The sequence below is a fragment of the Amia ocellicauda genome, chromosome 19 (assembly GCF_036373705.1).
Source record: "Amia ocellicauda isolate fAmiCal2 chromosome 19, fAmiCal2.hap1, whole genome shotgun sequence".
In the NCBI taxonomy this organism is placed as follows: domain Eukaryota; kingdom Metazoa; phylum Chordata; class Actinopteri; order Amiiformes; family Amiidae; genus Amia; species Amia ocellicauda.
The window spans coordinates 20503381-20521323 of record NC_089868.1 but is presented as its reverse complement, the minus strand read 5'-3'; the positions used below and the strand labels follow the sequence as shown (position 1 = coordinate 20521323).

The 17943-nt window shown below is 38.3% G+C and overlaps 2 protein-coding genes across 5 annotated transcripts in view; both read right to left on the bottom strand.

Annotated features, from left to right (window-relative positions):
* The window catches only part of LOC136714315 (retinal-specific phospholipid-transporting ATPase ABCA4), a 32919-nt gene extending 19667 nt beyond the window's left edge, over positions 1 to 13252 (bottom strand). For both annotated transcript variants that reach the window (XM_066691732.1, XM_066691733.1), the window contains exons 1-12: positions 13143 to 13252; positions 11159 to 11267; positions 10649 to 10742; positions 10150 to 10291; positions 9622 to 9761; positions 8780 to 8907; positions 6101 to 6298; positions 4206 to 4295; positions 2861 to 3101; positions 2454 to 2593; positions 1229 to 1345; positions 650 to 847 (exon numbers count right to left, since the gene is read on the bottom strand). In XM_066691732.1, coding sequence (XP_066547829.1) covers positions 650 to 847; positions 1229 to 1345; positions 2454 to 2593; positions 2861 to 3101; positions 4206 to 4295; positions 6101 to 6298; positions 8780 to 8907; positions 9622 to 9761; positions 10150 to 10291; positions 10649 to 10742; positions 11159 to 11224 — 1554 coding nt within the window. In that variant the 5' untranslated portion in view covers positions 11225 to 11267; positions 13143 to 13252. The remainder of the gene's footprint in view (positions 1 to 649; positions 848 to 1228; positions 1346 to 2453; positions 2594 to 2860; positions 3102 to 4205; positions 4296 to 6100; positions 6299 to 8779; positions 8908 to 9621; positions 9762 to 10149; positions 10292 to 10648; positions 10743 to 11158; positions 11268 to 13142) is intronic.
* Positions 13253 to 15310: 2058 nt separating this feature from the next.
* Positions 15311 to 17943, bottom strand: part of LOC136714403 (rho GTPase-activating protein 29) — a 40960-nt gene continuing 38327 nt past the window's right edge. For all 3 annotated transcript variants that reach the window (XM_066691897.1, XM_066691899.1, XM_066691898.1), the window contains 4 exons: positions 17689 to 17921; positions 17149 to 17473; positions 16912 to 17020; positions 15311 to 16814 (listed from right to left, as the gene is read on the bottom strand). In XM_066691897.1, coding sequence (XP_066547994.1) covers positions 15919 to 16814; positions 16912 to 17020; positions 17149 to 17473; positions 17689 to 17921 — 1563 coding nt within the window. In that variant the 3' untranslated portion in view covers positions 15311 to 15918. The remainder of the gene's footprint in view (positions 16815 to 16911; positions 17021 to 17148; positions 17474 to 17688; positions 17922 to 17943) is intronic.

The following is a 17943-nucleotide window of genomic DNA, read 5'->3' as shown; positions in this document are numbered from 1 at the left end:
AACTTGTAGAGCTCTGAACCGTCTGAAAGAGGTTGTTAGTTTTCTTGCCCCCCCTCCGCTCCGCCACTAAATCAACGGTTTACAAAAGGGGTTACAATCCTGTGAACATTTCTACCATTTTAGACATATTATCCATTTGTATGTAAAGTTAAACCATTACCACAGTTTGAGCTGTCAGCAGCGTTCACTGTTGTTTTGTGTTCCTTTTCCTTCTCGTACTGACAGTGTGGCTATTCTGGGGCCTGGTTCCTACAGACCCAGGGAGCTCCAGCTTGGCAGAGATCCTGGCATTGATATCAAAGTCAAAATGCTCTCACAGCACAGAGTTTCTGCAGTGTTTTGAATGCAACGTTTTTATTTTATATTTTAACACTTTTTTTCATGATCTGAAGCCTCAAAATAGTCAAGAGTCTGCTTTGATAACAGCTTGAAGTAGAATTTTAAAAAGGGATATTTTAGTTGTATTTTGTATGCAGATAATGAAGAAGAAAATAATGATGGCTATTACGGTTTTGTGAATTGTGCCTACTTTCGTACTAATGGATATAACCTGAGGGTAAGAATTAGGTCTTGATGATGCATGTAATCTTCCTTCCATTCTCTGCTTTTAAGAACGAGACTGATGAGTGAATTATCCACAGCCCCTTACCTCTCCATATTGGTTGAACATGCGGATGACTTGATCAGTCTGCTTAAAGATGTCTCTCCAGTCAAAGTTGGGCATGTCCTCGGGGCGATCCTCGGGCGGCCCGTTGTAGAGGAAGTTGAGAATGTCTTTGGACGAGAAATGTGTATCCTCGAGATTTCTGTCGATTAAATCAGCTACAGTGGGGTTCTTAATTGTGTCCTGGAAAAGGTTAGAAAACATACTATGTTACTGTAAAAAGTAGCATATGTATATGTAGATATAGTTTATTAACAAATAAGTCATAAGAAATACACATGTAATATATTATGTAGTCCATACAATTATACAGTGTAAAGTAATATAATATGCTATGAAACAAGACACATAATTAATGTGATGATATTTTCTATGATTTGAAAAGCACGGGGGAAGACTAGCAAAGCTTAAATCTTGTTCTAACGTTACAAGTAAAAGTATACATAACTTCTCCTTATAATATAAAAAGTATTGTACCTCAGGAGTAACAAAATAACAAGATAAACTGTGAATTAGCTCTAGAGATTGTACTATAGAATGGGTTTTTTTTAAGGAAAATCTTACTCGGATCATGTTCATTTGCACACTATTTTGAAAAAGCTGCCACAGCTGAGGGCTCACTTCCTCCCAAGCTCTTCCCATATTTCTCAGTCTCTCCAATTCTTCAAAAGTGGTATTAGCCTATTAGAAACATGACACAACAGACAGACACCCGGTCGTCACATGTTAAGATAGACAGATGTTTTAGGCTGCACCCAACACCCTTTAACTTATATATAATTTTAAACATTGTATGGAAAACAGCTCTTTCTGACAGAGGACTTAGTTTGGGGAACCAAATGCAGAAAAGAAATGGAAAAAAGTTCAAACATGGGTACAAATTACCATTAGGAGTCCCATGGATCTCCTTGGCCGTGGTTTTTACATCTCACCCGCAATTTCAGCTTCCCTCCCCATTAAAGTGATTTTAATCTGTTAATTAGTCCTTTGTCTCCACGATATGACTGAGCTTCTCCCATGAGTATTGTGAATAAGAAAGGACAAGGAAGAGAACTGATAAAACAAAGAATTTCGTACTTTGAAGGATTAGCTACTTGAAAAGTGTCATTATAAGCTCCTTTAAGTGGATTTAGTGTCTCAGATTGAAATTTCACATGTATTGAGGCATGACTAATAACACATAATAAAGATAAATTCATTTCTGTCCATGATAAAACTTTATGTGGACTCCACTATATATATATATATATATATATATATATATATATATATATATATAGTGGAGTCCACATATATATATATATATATATATATATATATATTCATGCTTGCTTCTGCTTTGGCAACCCAGAATAATCATAAACATTGTTCTTCCTTTGGCGCTGTTAAGATTTAAATCAGAGGGAAATGAAAAACAAAGGGTGCTGAAAAAAGGAAGTTCTTTTATTTGATCTCCTGCCTGAACGTTGGTGTTAATTACTTAAGTCATGTAAATAATCTCTCACCATAGCAGATCACAGTTTTAATGCAGTCACAGATCTTTCCATTGCTAATCATTTATTCTTGTTTGTCTGCTGTTTGACAAGGGAATCATCATTTTTAATTTTATCTCAAAGAATTCAAACAAAGTGCTTCTCTGATCCACTTGAAGAACAAAAAATCCCCTTATTCCAGCCACAGAGCTGAAACTGAGCATTGAGGCCCAGTCAAAGCTTCCAAGCCCCTCGGCCATCACTCCCCGTCAGTTTTCTCATTACATTCGGGAGGGCTAAGCAGCGTTCTCTCTTACATTGTTCAATATCAGCCGCACGGCGGGGGAGTCGGGGGCGTAGAGGATCTTTCCCATCAGCAGGGGCTTCACCGAATTCCACACGATTTTGGTAACAGGGTTAGACTCCAAGTTCTGCATCAGTGCATTGCAGAAAGGTGCTACAAAGTTGGGGGGGAGCAGAGAAGAAAATAAAAGCACGTTCACTATTACTTTACTATTACCTCACTTTTCAATTGCCATTGTTTAGAAAGGCCTTCCTCTTATGACTCACCAAAATAAATCATGTTTTCATTTACTATTCTACTCACAGATGACAAATAAAGTAGTGGTGGAAAAAAACACTGCAGAGGAATGTACTGATGATCCAGTCTGACTGACAAGTTCATTACAAGCTTATCTTCAAGGCATAATAATCCAGCACTTACTAGCGGTTTTATCATAGACGTAATGGGATTGTGCCTTGGTGCCATTAATGCCCAGGAAGGCCTTGTAGTTGTTGTCCTCGTACCAGTTGAAGGAGAAAACCCGAGATCCACCCCCTTCGGGGTACCCACAGAACATGTCCGACACCGCGCTCATCAACTGGGTGAAGGAAGATGGGCCGCCATCTTGGAAAAGGGGCTGCAAAACCTGAAGCAAATCTTTGAAGCTGCTTCTCTCCACCAGCTGTGAAGAAAATCATGTAAAATGGAGATCAAGGAGAAAGGAACCATGTACAACCTGTACATATCTCCTTATGTGAAAGCTAGATATGACAGGCAGATCATTTTCTATTAACTAGTCATGACATACCACTACATTTTATATCCAATTAGGGCCCTCAGAGTAAATGGTGCATACATGCAAAAACACAAAATGAATCGACTGAGCTGAAAACCAAAGCCAACTCTATTCAGAGAAAGAAAGGGGCAGGGGCAGATATACAACACTTTTTTTCATATAGGCTAATCCACGACTTCCTCACTCCCTTGTCTTGGGGAAGTTAACCCTCTTCATTAAGGTTACTTCCTCTGCAAATTAGTAACCAAATGTAAATCTCTGTTCTGTAAGAGCCCATCAGAGCAACAGGCAGCTTGATTGAGAGTGGCAGATGTGTTGTGTGTACACACTGGCCTCCAAGCCTGCTTTCCCTCAGTACAGGCCATTGGACCAAAAAGAAAGCAAATCTGGGTTACACTGATTCCCAGACCAATGAATGTTTAAATCTGATTGGAAAAGGTTCATTGAAACAGACTATAGACATGCATTTTATTAAATTAATTCATTTTCAAACATAACAGTCGATCACACTTAAAATAGAGTCTTGAACTCACAATGCAATACCTTTTAAAAGGACGCATGGACAATTACAACAATCTACAATTACTCTAGATCATCATTATAGGGGGAGTTTAAGATTCTTATCATCGGGCCGACACATGGCTTTGGCCCAACAGCACAGGACATTCAGCGCATAGCAGTGTTCTCAAACGAGAGTTCCTGTCGCCAGCGCTTCACACACTTCACTTCATGAAATTTCCCTTTTGCTCGAATTCCCAACACAATGAAATGCGATAAAATACCAGCAACTACATTTTGGTGGATCGATACTAAATCAAGACACCAGTTATGCTTTATTTCCTGACAGTAATAGACACTACAATTAACCAAAACAAAAGGAAAGGGAAAAAAAAGTTCAGGTTTTGTATATACGTAAATGGGGAGAGGAAGTCACAATTTCCTGAATTCTAGAAATAGTGTTTCCGAGCTGAGGAAGATACAAAGCCTTACCTCTTGTAATTTCTCTGACATATTGGACAACACTCGGCCCCAGAAGTGGAGATCGATGCCATGGGAATGGTTGTCAAGCACGGCAGGGAGCTGGAAAGTGGAAGAGCTCAAAAAGTTTATACACTTACCAGCAGATTTACATATACCAAAAAGGCAGGGATATATTCAGTTATTAATATGGTTCACAAGGCTTTATTGTCATAAATATCTGTTTCAAAGCTTATGCCAGAATCTGATTGTTGAGTATTAGGGGAGAGACAAATATAACCAACCTTTAAAAATGTAAAATGACAACAGTGGGGTTTATGCATTTATAAAGAATACAGTATAACTCCCTTATATAGTGAAGGGCAAATTCCTTCTAAAATAAGAAATAACAATACAATAATGTCTCTGTATTATGATAACATCCATAACTCTGTAAGCAAGTGTCTATCTTCGCAACATATTTAAACACATCACAAGATAAAATGTTGGCAAACCACCAGCTGTAAAACAGATCATCATCTACATTTTATGTACAGGATTATTTGTATTGTATTTTTAATTTTTTCAGTCAATAAATGGGTTTCTTTCCAGAACACACTCGTCCACCGCTGCTCTTCCAACTAGCTCAAAATACAATGGGCAAAAGTTCAGGAAACACTATGTGGTAACATAAACTCCAAAATAAGACATCCTTCCTCTGACATTCCTTGCTATCTCATTAGATCAGTCTCACTTGAAGAAGGAAAAAAAAAAAACTAAACAGGCCATTGTTATGCCAGTGTAGGCCTGCAAGTTCTTGGCAACTCGCGAGACTATTGGCTAAAATAAAAAGAATAGTGCAGTGGAGCTGAAATGAGGTTTTTCAACATCTGTGATTGCCTGGACCTCTAATTCTGGGAGACAATTTGACTGTTATTGTAGGAAGCTTCTCTAAGTCCAAGAGGTGTGTCTTCTGAAATCTCATTAAAGAAATAGGGCAAATGCTCCTCGTCACATAACACCACAGGCCGGCCTCCTCCGTCCCTCGGCCAGAACCTCTTCATAAGGAAGCTTTCCAAGTCTGCCAAAGGGGGTTGGCGGACCTGGCAGCTTTGATGACAGAAACAATTACTTTTCTATTGTGTTTAACAATGTGCAGATGCATACTGACCAAGCACGTGTCCACTACTAGACAGCCACTATCATAATAGTGTCTGTTTTGCATTTGTACGGTTAGAAATATATATATATATTGATTGGAAAGTTTAAATATTTGCTTGTTTGCTTAAAAGCAGATAATGTACTTGAATTGGTCATATTTTAAGGGTCTCCTATTGGCCAAATGTTCAATCTTTGTTTCTTTAAAGACGACCCATCTTAGATTGAAGTGAAACATTCTTGTACTTCCAATTAGTGACTGTCTGTGTTCTGTAAATTCATACTGTAAAAATAAAATTGTTATTTACACTTTTTCAGAAGGCAATCACACACCACCTCCCCTTAGACTGATTCTGTTAATTATATAAATAATAGTAAATAATCATGTAAACCACTTATAGTTAAAATGCTTTCAGAATAATACTGTGCACACTATAATTTTACTGAAGGAAAATAACTCCAAGGAAGTGAAATATTAAAATAGAGAACTAAAAATGATCATTGACAGTCCTTTGCTGTGGTAATTGTAGATAATCTTTATACTAAAAGGTCTGAATTAAATAAACCCCAAATTAGAAACCTGGTACTCCATGGCTAACCTTTTTATGCCCAAAGACTTTCTGCTTTTGCCCAATGGAAACCACCCCTCAAGCCCAAAATGTTGAACTGGTGCTTGAGCCGTTGGTTTAATGAAATCTAGGCCAAAATGAGTTACATATTTCCAGTAAAGATGTAAAAATACATTAAAAGAAACAATGAACTCCACTTACCAGGCGGAAGAGCTTGAAGAAGTCCACGTTGGCATAAAGCTTGTCCTCTATTCTCTGGAGCTTTTGCTGTGTCAGGGAACACATGGCATTGTGCACCACATATAGACCGCTGCGGGTTGGGAAGATGATGAATCGCTCCAGGAGGGTCTGACTGCAAGCGATGTCCTTCAGCTGCAGGTCTGGCACTCCATACGCAAACTGAAGAACAAAATCAGGACACATTTGGCTTGAACTTGTAACCCTGGTCTTACCCTTAACTCTAACATTATCTCTGACCCTAACTCCAAACTGAAACTGTTCTCCAACTGTAACTGTAGCCGTAACTCTCTAAATCAAATGAGAAATGTCCATCAAGACCTTACATGAACCTTAACCTGAATCATAAACATAACCCTTAACCCCAGCCTTTAAGCACAACTCTAATCCTGGCATTATCCCCAACCTTATCCTTAACTGTAATTTGTTTTAAAGACAGAAATGCAGCTCTGTGATTTGGTATTTTCTACTCAGAGACGGAGCAAGTGCCCTTAAGTGTCCTTCTTTCGAGATGCCTGATAGAGGCAATTAGCGGGGAACGTGCAATTTACTGTCTCTGACTAATTGGACTTCCAAAATCAACAACATAGCCACTTCCCCGGCTATGTAGCGGCCTTTGATCACATCTGTATGATTTACTGTATTTAGAAACAACACCCAGGCAAAGCTTTATCAAGTTTACAGATTGGAAGATTACTTCATGTTTTTTTCACTCTGTAAAAAAACAACAACAACAGTTTGAAGAGATTTAAAGCAGAATATTCTGCTTAGGAAGATAACAAAAAGGAAGTATTTATGAGTGCTTTCTTGGTGATGTCTCTCTTTACATTAAGTAACAGATTAATGTCACATATATAGCATAACTGAATTACAACCTTCATCGCTATGAAGAGTATTTGACATATAATTCTGGTATTATAATAAATATGTCATCTATTAAAATGGTCAGGTACACTAGTGTGCTTGGGTGTTATGTAAGGGATCATTACAATTAAGCTGATTTAGATTTTCTGAGCTTTTGAAAAGTGGCCATGGGTCCAATATATATTATACTTATTATTTAAACATATCGAGCAAAAATAGAACCATAAGAAAGTTTACAGATTTGCGTTTTGAAGAATGTTATTGAATAAAATGAACTCTGTAAAACTCCCACCACTGTATATATATATAAAAAGTTACAGAAATAAATAATTTAAAACAATACAATGTACTGATGGCAATGATTAAAAAAAGAAATAACTCAATGTCATCTCACACAGATAGCAGTGGTTTATATGTGGTTTCACGAGCAGTACGGTTTAATTTCAGGCCCAGTGTTTCTGAATTCCTCTGAAGCTTTAACCACCTCCTTTTGTGAATACAATAATAACAATCTGAAGACCGGTTGAGTTTGAAACTTGGCCCGGTTCCACACCATCGCAAAAAATGTAAAAATAGAAAGGAAATGGGGTTACTAAGCCAACAGTTCCCTGGCGATTATAACACACATCCCAGCCCTGAGGTCCTCGGCCCAGCCTGCTATCGGGAACAGTCCAGAATATTTCACCTCAAGCTGTGCTGGCTCCTGGCACATCGAAGGCTGATTACTAACCCCTCGCTTTAATTGGCTACCTTTTGAGAGCCGGTGTGCGCTAAGCATTGTGTCATCCTAACTGCAGAGAGACAAAGGTGCATCGATAGCTGTGAATCACTGGAGGATCCCGTGATTAGTTGCTAAGGAATTATCCAGCCAGCATATTCTTCGGCAGGCCGTTTCACTGAATCAGTAAGGCCTGAGAAAGGCCAAGTCAATGAAAGGTTTGACGGTTTGTATTTTTTTTTTATGCATTTACATATGAAAGCTTGTGGAGACTATTCACATACTGATGTCATTCCAGGATTTTTTTTTTTAAGCAGCCAGTGTTACATGCTTTCACTTCCCGCACAGGATGTCTAACTCCGGTGAAACACTGTTTCGATCAAACGCCACCTGCATCATGTGACTCATGTTTTTCATACCCGGCTCTTTGTTCTAATAAAAAAAAAAAAAGACTCAGAAGCACAATTATAAAGGACAAACCACCACTGGAATAATAATATGCCCAGGAGGAAACGTTTGAGTGTAACTATAATTTAGACGCAACCAGAAGGCACCAGGCATTAGTCACAAAGTACAATCATATCAAATGTACCAGAAAATGTGCCATCACAGCAAAGTATAAATAATAAAGAAATCAAAGAAACTGTAAACAACACAAAGTCTATCAATTAATCAAGCTAATTGCCATTTTAATGAGCAGTTGGATCGTTCAGCCATTTAATATATGTTCAGATAATTATATTATTGATTCTTGTCCATTTTTTTTAAACTGCAGAATACAGAAAAATCAAATGCATTTTCTGTTGTATCCACGTATAGATAGACAGTATTGTACACCATAATAAAAAGTGCAGTTACTTAATTAAATATTTTAACTGTTAACTAAGTTCCCCTTCTTTTCATGCTGAGCTGTTTCAGGGGACAGCACAAAAAGACCACTTGATTAATCTTACTAATAACAGTAAGATCTCAAAATATATATAATAATAATAATGTTATCCAGTAAAAAAAATTGGGGGGGGGAGTCTGTTTCCAGTTATATCTGGATTGTGAACACCTACCTGCTCAGGACGAACTTGGGCGTTTACTAGCTGATTAACAACAGAGTTAGACAGGCCAGCATCCTTCAATAAGAAAGCTGTCAGGGTCTCATCGTCCTTCAGGATGTCTTTGATTTTCATTCCGCGGCCTAAACATACAGAGAGAATGAATTGTTTATGATTATGATTATGAATTGCTGACAGGCTGCACGTACTATTATTTCAACTACTTATGTATGGCCTGCGTTTCTCGTGCTGGAGAGAGGTACTTGAATTAATCTGCTGTAACCTCATCTTTATATGTATACAGAAGATGCAATATGGGCAGTGTGATGTTCTCTTTACTGTCTCGCCTGTGTGCCCTAAGCTCTACACCATACAGTGACGAGAGGGCAGTTCAGTCTCTCAGTCCTTATTCTTTGTTCTCTCAGGTTGGCAGCGGCACAATGTGCAAAAGGTCTGTGATGAATACTAATGTCCACAATGTCCCACTTACGGCCGGTGCCGAACTTGAATTTTAAGATTATACGTGTGAATGACAACTCAACTACTACTGCACTTTGTTTCGAAAATGAAACGGTATTGGCGGCACCAATGAGATCGGTGTCCCGAGTGCTGACGACCTAGAGGTCAATGAACTTTACAAACAAAAAGTATTTGATCAAGACATGTATGACCTTTATAGCAATGACTCGTCACAGGGAATACCTGTATTATCACTGCAGACTCATTACTTTGAACTGTAATTACACACATTCTATAAAACGTGATTCACAATTCGACAAAAAGAGCACTTTGCTGGAAATATCTCTATCTGACATTAAGATGAAATGTGGTGATCACTATTAAATGGCCTCCCTCACCTGAAATCATGCCTGGATTAGTTCGCAGTGTGTTCATGAACTCGGCCATGACTCGCAGTTCCTCCCACATTCGGCCCAAATGCTGGAATTCAGGTTCTGAGAAGAGCAGCTCCTGAGAATCGGCGTAGAATCGGGCCAGACTGGAACAGAGGAGGGGACACGAATCATATTGGACCGAAGAACCATTTGAGTGTCTCAGTTTTGTTTTCTTGAGTAAATGAGAAGAGAATGCACACTTCAAAAAAAGATCCAAATACTAAGGGCCACATCTGAGCCAAATTATGTTTGAAAGTATATTCAGTGAATGTAAATATGATCATATTCACTCTGGCATTACTGTATTATCTTATATACCATTATTATTAGCACAGCTCAGTATTATGGTTGATAAACAAGTGAGGAACAAGCTGGAAAAAGGCAGGGCATTCAGGAGATAAACTGACTGACACTTAACAGAACGAGTGTGAAAATATGAATAAAGAGTAAGTTAGAAACCTTTAATTTAAGTTAATTTATTACATGGCTCACATTGAGTTGTTGTAGTTGGAGACAACCCCATCAGACTCGCCGCGTGTTGCGTATTTGAAGCAAGGGTTGTTGGCATTGCAGAACATCCCCTGTATCCAGGGAAGGACTCCTGCCGAGGGCATAGCTTTGTTGGGAAAATGACCTACACAGAGAAAAATAAGAGATGAATAAAATAAAATACTACAGAATGAATTGACATGTTGTCACAGCTCAGTGATAGTTTCCCATTGATTAAACTGTTGCCAATTAACTCTTCTTGCTTTTGCCCTCAAACATACGGTTTTGTATGGTATATCACTGTTCAATTCATTTAAGGCAAAATCAAAATCACATTTTTCTTTTACACACCTAATGAGTAGGACATTATACATGCTGTAAACTCTATGTCATAATTCAAGTATTGCATATATCTTTCAGCATGGTAGTTACACTGCAAAGGAACAACATAATGACTGACAATTATAGATCTTCTCTCACAGCTACTATAAAAAAGACTTACATTCATGCTGGCGGTACAGTGGGTTAGCGATTCTCAGCCACACCAAGCCAATGAACAAGATCAATGGCCAAATGAGCTCCACAAAGAACCGAAGCTTGGGAGATAAAAAACACAGAGAGAATCAAATAAAGCCACATCACATAAAACAGGAATAATTGCGCATTCTAATTAGAGCTGCAGATAAAACAGTTGGACCTTTGATACATCAAAACACTTGCAGATGCTTTAATTAACAGGACCGTGGTCAAATATTATTTATTATGAAAAGCTTTAGAGGCAGCATATTATAATTTTCTTTCCTGGACTGTTTTATTTTTCACTAATGAGAGGAGTGGTATCGTCACAGCCTACTGCTTTACATAGTTGTGTTTATTTGAACCCCTGGGAGTGAATCAATCTGGTCATATGTCGATGGTAACAGTGAAAAATTTTCACCCACAAATAAATACTCGTCTTTTCATACTGTACTGCAATTCTGTCTTTATTTTTCTCATTAGATACGTGCAGTACCTTCTGTCGTTTTCGCAGTGTCCAGTTCTTCCACAGCAATAAGCGGATCTGTTTCCAAGTGCCCATAGCTCTTCTCCACCCCTTATGGGGTCACAACCAGGTCAGAAACCTGCAGCACACCAGAAACACCTGTATCATTTGACACAGTTACACAATTGTCCCAATGACAGTATGAACCACAGATCAGAAACGTATTTGTATACACCGATACTTAGAAAAGGAATCCTACAGCTGGTATACACTATACCAGTAAGTGGACATTAAAAGAAAGCCTTTTAAGATAGTGTAGGATAGGTCCAAAGGAATACAAGCACCAGCACATGCTTTTTTCTTTCTTTCTTTCTTTCTTTCTTTCTATAAAACCGAAGCAACACATATTGCCATGTCTTCATAAGTAAGTCCTACATGCTTCCGCACACCAGGAATGAATTAATTCCGACTGATTGACAAGCATTCATCATTAATCTAAATAATTGGATTATGTCCACTGCATTTATGAGGTAATGCCCTTTTCTGCCTAATCATGTCAGCAGAGTAATGACCCATGTCTGTCTCAACAGAAAGCCTAGCCTTGCTTTGATCAATAACATTTTTGCATGAATCAAGGTTGCTGCTATCAAAGTTGCCAGGCATGACCTATTTTATTGTAACTGTTCTTTTTATTTTACAGGATGACTGACATTACGCATAAATGTAGCAAGAAAAAGCCTGCTGGTACAGAAAGAAACATTTGGGATGAGAAATAGAGCCCTAGGGGAGCTTGGTTCACACTCTCTAGCACATTGGGAATGACTGAATGGTTATTTTACAGTATTTTACAAAATAGGCAGGAAACAAATTAATTTTCAGCATCCATATTTTAGCAGTCTTTATTAAATGGTGAGTTATTGTGTGCTGCATTAAGGCTAAAAAAGGAAGAAAAGAAAATGGCCTCTTTTGTTTGCCAGTAATTGCACTATAGAAGTGGAAGAAGGAGGGACCAGTAAACAATAGATTAAAAAAGATCGCCTTAAAGGCCAGATCCTCAGGTGACACGTCAGTATAGTTTACCAACTTCAGGGCTTAAGATTTTCACTCGGTTGGCTTATAGGGATTGAACTAAAACAATAAATACTACCAGTTACATTCCACCTGACCACAGCTTATCAAGATGCATATATATATATAATCCTTTTTAAGCATTTGTATACACAAGACGCACACAAATCACATTTTACTCCATCTTGCCAATGTTTTTTTTATTTTACCATGAATATCTAATACAATTCTACTATTTGAACTAACCTGCACTATAATTTGTACACAATTTTGCTTGAATTAGGACTTAAGTTGTATATCTTGTGAGTTTTGTGAAATTATTTTATATTGTGACACCCTGGGTAAGAATATTAATATGCAATACTATCCATTTAATATCTTAATAAAACTGAGCAGGAGAAACCCTTTTATGGTTGCACACAGAATTCAAATGCATTCTCTTATTCACATTAGAGTAAGCAGCCTATATCTATAATTAAGTACAGTTATTTAAAGTTGAGGTCAGTGGCCCATTAAAACAGATTAATTGAAAACAAAGATTTGTAACTCATACCTATTTTAAGTACAGAACCAAATGGGAATATATAAAATAAATACAAAAATAAATAAAAATGTAAGTCCCCTTCAGCATAATTTCTGTATTCTGGAGAGAATCAATTAAAATGTCTGAGTTGAATTACATTAAATAATGTTTTTTTTTGTTAATTTAAATCAATACAAAACAGGATAAAACATAACAGACACATTTAAACTAGAGAAAAGGCATATTAGTGCATTCTGAACGTGAAGTAGTTCATTTGGCACATTGATAAGAGTAAGAGAAAACCAAGGCACACAAGAAAGAGCCTACGACATTGGCTCAATTAGCTACGAAGATCAGCAGGAACATGGCGCGCAACCAGACTAGAACTTTGACCCAAAACAACTACACAAAGAGTCTACTTACCTCAGAAGAACGATGTAAAAGCTGAACAACATCTAGGAAAAAATGTGAAGACTTGCTGGCCTGAGGTTTGAGACATTCGGCCAAGAGCTACATGCCGGTCCTAGCACAGCTGCTTCCTCAACACCAGCTCACACTAGTAATCAGATTGCTTTAATCTCCTTTCACAATGTGGACAGGCTCGCACAAACACAATCATCCATTTTGTTTCAGAGGCCCATGATATAAGCAAATCTTATACAGAAAAGTGAAGCCATACAGAAATGGTTTTATACAATGATTAGGTGATTGGGGTGGGAGGTTTGTTCTTTTTCAATCAAGGTAGTGCTTTTCCTCTTCAATCCCAGTTGGGCTGAATCATTCGTCAGCAGCTCACAGAACTCGGACAGGTCACACGGCTAATTAGGACAGGTGGATTTAAAGATCTTGCCTGTGCAGAATATAATCACTCAAATCTTCATAACAGGGAACAGACATAAGTGGAGGTGAAGAAACAATAATGGATAGATTGATGGATAGTCTGTCTGCAATCGGCTTTTTTTTTACATTAAGTAATAAATCGCATATTATTCCGTCACTCATATGAAATATTAGGGTATGCTTTTCATTTATCCCACTGCTAGAACCAATGCATCATACTGCAGATTGTAAATAGTGTTTGTGTAGACTAGAAACAAAAGTAAAGGTGCCAATTGCGGTGACAAAAATATTCACATCCATCCAAAGACTGCTTAACTCAAAACTTGTGCTTGGTAAATTTATACAATACTAATAATAGCCTAAATGACTTGAATTTTCAATAAACGTTAGTGTAATACAAAAAAATGGATATGATTCACAGCAGTACATAAATCAATAACAACATCTTAAAAAATACACATTGAGTATTTATATATATATTGAAAAAATCAAGTAAATAACATATTTTGGTTTTAATTCAGCTAGTGTACAGGATTCATCCTATCCATTTCATATTCATTTAAAAAGGCTTATGAAAAAATATGCAAATGTATTTACTTTCCGTTTCTCATTTTCTCCTTAGAGTCCCCCCCCCCACCAACCCCCCACAGACTCTGGTAAATTCATGTTACCAAAATAACCCCATTTCCCCCCATTCATTAATTTCTCTTTTCCTTGACTCACAAAGCAGTTATTCTAGTTTTCTCCACCCTGTCAAATGGACACAAAAACAAGCACCGCAGAGCTGTTGCCTGAATTCCTTTCACCCTTTTGCTGCTCGTGAATATTCACAAAGTTCAATTCTGTGGAGAGAAAAGCTTTATCAGCACTGGCCATGAAGTGTATCTATTCTACCCCAAAGGCAAGGCTGTAATGTATAACAGTTTCTACTCACAGATCCTGATGGAAGTCATTGAAGTTTACTTATTCATGATCTAAAAGATTATCATCAATTACTGTGAAAGCAAGCATTAGGAATTAATTAATTAGCATTAATAAAGAAGCAAACCCTAGAAAAACATAACAGGACATTGCTGTGTGTTACTGCAGAGAGATTCTTCAGCTATTCTCACTCACGTTGGTCCCAAACTGATCTGAGTATTGAGACGTAATACAATTAGTTAATAACGCTTAAGTACCATCTCTGTAAAGGGAATAATCTAATTATGCCACCATTAATATGCTGTAAAAAAATGATTTTAACTAAAGAATAACAAGGATGTGTGAGACTACAAACACAATTGGTTTAATTCTATAAAACATTTTGAGATTCAGTAAATCATTTTTTGGGTGCGTTGTATTTGAGTCCAACTTCCATCAATAATAAATTATATCGAATTCTATTTCAGATTGCAAGTTTTACAAAAGAAACATTCAACCTTTTCATGTTTTGCACATTGACATCTATATTTACAAAACAATGTATAATCTGAGGAATAAATGAGTATTTTAAATGTTTTAATTTACCTCACGGATAATATTGATAAAGTGTAAACAAATACATACGGTTTACAAAAACTGATCTGATGTACTTACTGTGGCCTAATTTCTAAAATAGTTGTGTAGACGGGGGAATAATGACTGGACAGGTACTGCTCAATCTATATAATCATAGCAGTTTGAATTTGTGTTAAACCCAGTAAGTGCATCATATTGGTATATACATCATATAAAGTGACACCATATAAACAACTTTAGCAGGAGAAACCATGTAATGAGAAGCTTTATATTTATTTATATAAAAAGAAAACAAATATACAACAATTTTGCTTTTGATTTTGCTTTTGTGAAGGTTTCAACATTTCCTTTAATGTACTGGAAGCAGAAATTGCACAGTTTTTAAACTGAGAATGGCCTCTATATGGTTGCTTAAAGCAGGTGAAAAGTGGCTAAATAACTTACAAACATTTCCTTTTTTTAACAATGTTCATTTAATGTACAATTGAGAAGTTTCCAATGAAACAATAGTAATTGGCAATGGAAGTTGAGCGCGTTATACGGTGTACTTTTTTATTTATTTTTTACACATTTTCAAAAGCGACTAAAATGTTATATCTCTAAATAAAATACACACAATATTAAGCTAAGTGCATCCTGCATTAATGCAAGACTTACTACTGAGTCATGCAGTACTACTTGTTGCATAAAAAAGATAACAAGGAATATATTATACATAACACTTCCACGGTTACATTTTCACAGTTTTGGAAACTTTTCCCAAAGGGATAATAAAAAGTACTCCATTTCATATACAATATGGCACATTATTGCATTTACATATATAAAAAAAATATTTGCAACTAATAGTTTGATATACGGATTATACAAAATGCGCTTCCCTGTGTTCAAATTCTTGCAGGCGCCTGGGCCTCAGTCTTTGATATACTGGCTTCGCTTCACTTTGGCTGAGCTCTTCGGGGCTGGAGTTCGGAGACGGGGGCTGGGGGGCGCCGGAGTCTGGGGAAGCGGCTTCGCAGTCCGTGGGCTCGGCCGCACGTTCCTCCTCGCCTGGCCCGGTCCCCGCGCTCTTTGCCGCCGTGGCGTACGTTTTTGGCACCAGGTCCGTGGGCTGCTTAGCTCGGTTACTGGAAGGAGGTTTGTAAAACGTTCCGGGAGGTGGCTGCAAGGTCCGTGGGGCTCTGAAGCCGGAGGAAGGGGGATTGGAATCGAAGAAATTCCCGTCTCTTACCAAGGTCCGTACTGGCCTTACTGCTATAGTATATGGCTTATTGGGGAGGATAGTACTCCCAGAAGTGCTCCCAAGATTGTAGGATGACGAGGAGGGGGAAACGGACGAAACCCCAGGGTCATTAGGTCGACTGTCTTGGGGTATGTTCGCCATGATCATAGCTGTCCTGGGAGTAATATTATAATGTTTGTATTGCTTGTCCCACGTCCTCCTCAAAGACTGCGTGTCGATGTATGTATTCCGACAGTACGAAATGTTCTTGGTCCCCTCGGACGATTCCTCTATCGTGGGACCCGGTTCCCGCTCGGCGCAGTGTTTCGAGTTCTTCTCGTTGAGCTGCGACGGGTTCAGGAGTCTCTCCACCGGCATGCTGATGGGGCGAGAGGCTAACTTGGACCGCGGCGACCGCAGCTGGACTTTGGTGGTGCTGTGGTTCAGTTTGCTGAAGCTCACGTTGGGTTTCGGCCCATCGTGGAAACAGGAATCCGATGACAGCCCGTTGACTTTCTCCGAAATCTGAACCAGAGCTGAAGAGGAATGAGAGAAAAGACAGTCAGTACACATGAAAACGTTTGAGAAAGTATTTTTTTTTTTTAAGTCAATATGTGCTGCCGCCATACTGACCAGGTGCACACTCTCTTCCATCGGGCTTGTTTTTCACATCCTTTACCTCATCCATCAAATGAGTAGATGGGATTATGGAAGAATATCTTTTATATGTTCTAGAACTCTGCTGCAATGAAACAGTGAGAGAGACAAATGTAATCTCTACTGATATCACAGAGGGCCTTATTCTATAATTATCAATGCTGTTCAGGAAAAATATAAAATAAATAAATAACGAGATACAACAACACTTACTTCCTTAATGTCAACTAAAGACTTCGAATGTCGTTTGAGCTGCAGCTCTTTCTCCTCTGCCGTTAAACTGCTTTCCATTCCTTTGATTTCCATCGGGTGGCCGTCTGTGGCCGTGGGAGAGTTGGGCAGTGCACTCAGGGGGACATCGAAGATTTTCTCATAGTGCAAAACCAGCAGCTCCACAATCCGGGCCTGGTAGGGATAGTCCACCAGGGATGACAAGGACACATCCGCGTCCGTCTGTCTGGGCTTCATCAATGTCGGGCCGAAGATTATCCCCAGGTTGCTGGCTGTCATTTTATTCTCCTCCGCTTTTTCCATCACTCTATCATATATAAAAAAATTATTGAAAACTATATTGAATATTGCATTTGTGTTTGCATTTCAGGAGAAACAAATAAAAGCACGTAATGTAATCTATTAAAAATGTTAAAATGCCATATAAATGCCTGAGATTATGGTGTTCATATAGAAATTATGTTTAATCAACACATAATAAACAAATGGAGGAAAAAATCTCTGTCGGGAAGTTGGTCTGACCTGTGCAGGTGTCCTATGAGATACTGCAGTGTCTTATAGTGGGCCCGTGGGAGCTGCCGGAGTAGGTCTTTGATTTTAAATATAACTCGGTTCAGCTCGATGTTCACGTGGGGCTTCTCCGTCACTGGGCTGTTCGGCGTCGAATCCACTTCGTCCGAAATTATGTTCTGGCTCTCCTTGGCCAGGCCGATGAACTCATTATAGAGGCGGAACAGTATCAGGGGTTCAGGGAGCTACGGATAATAAGATGCAAAT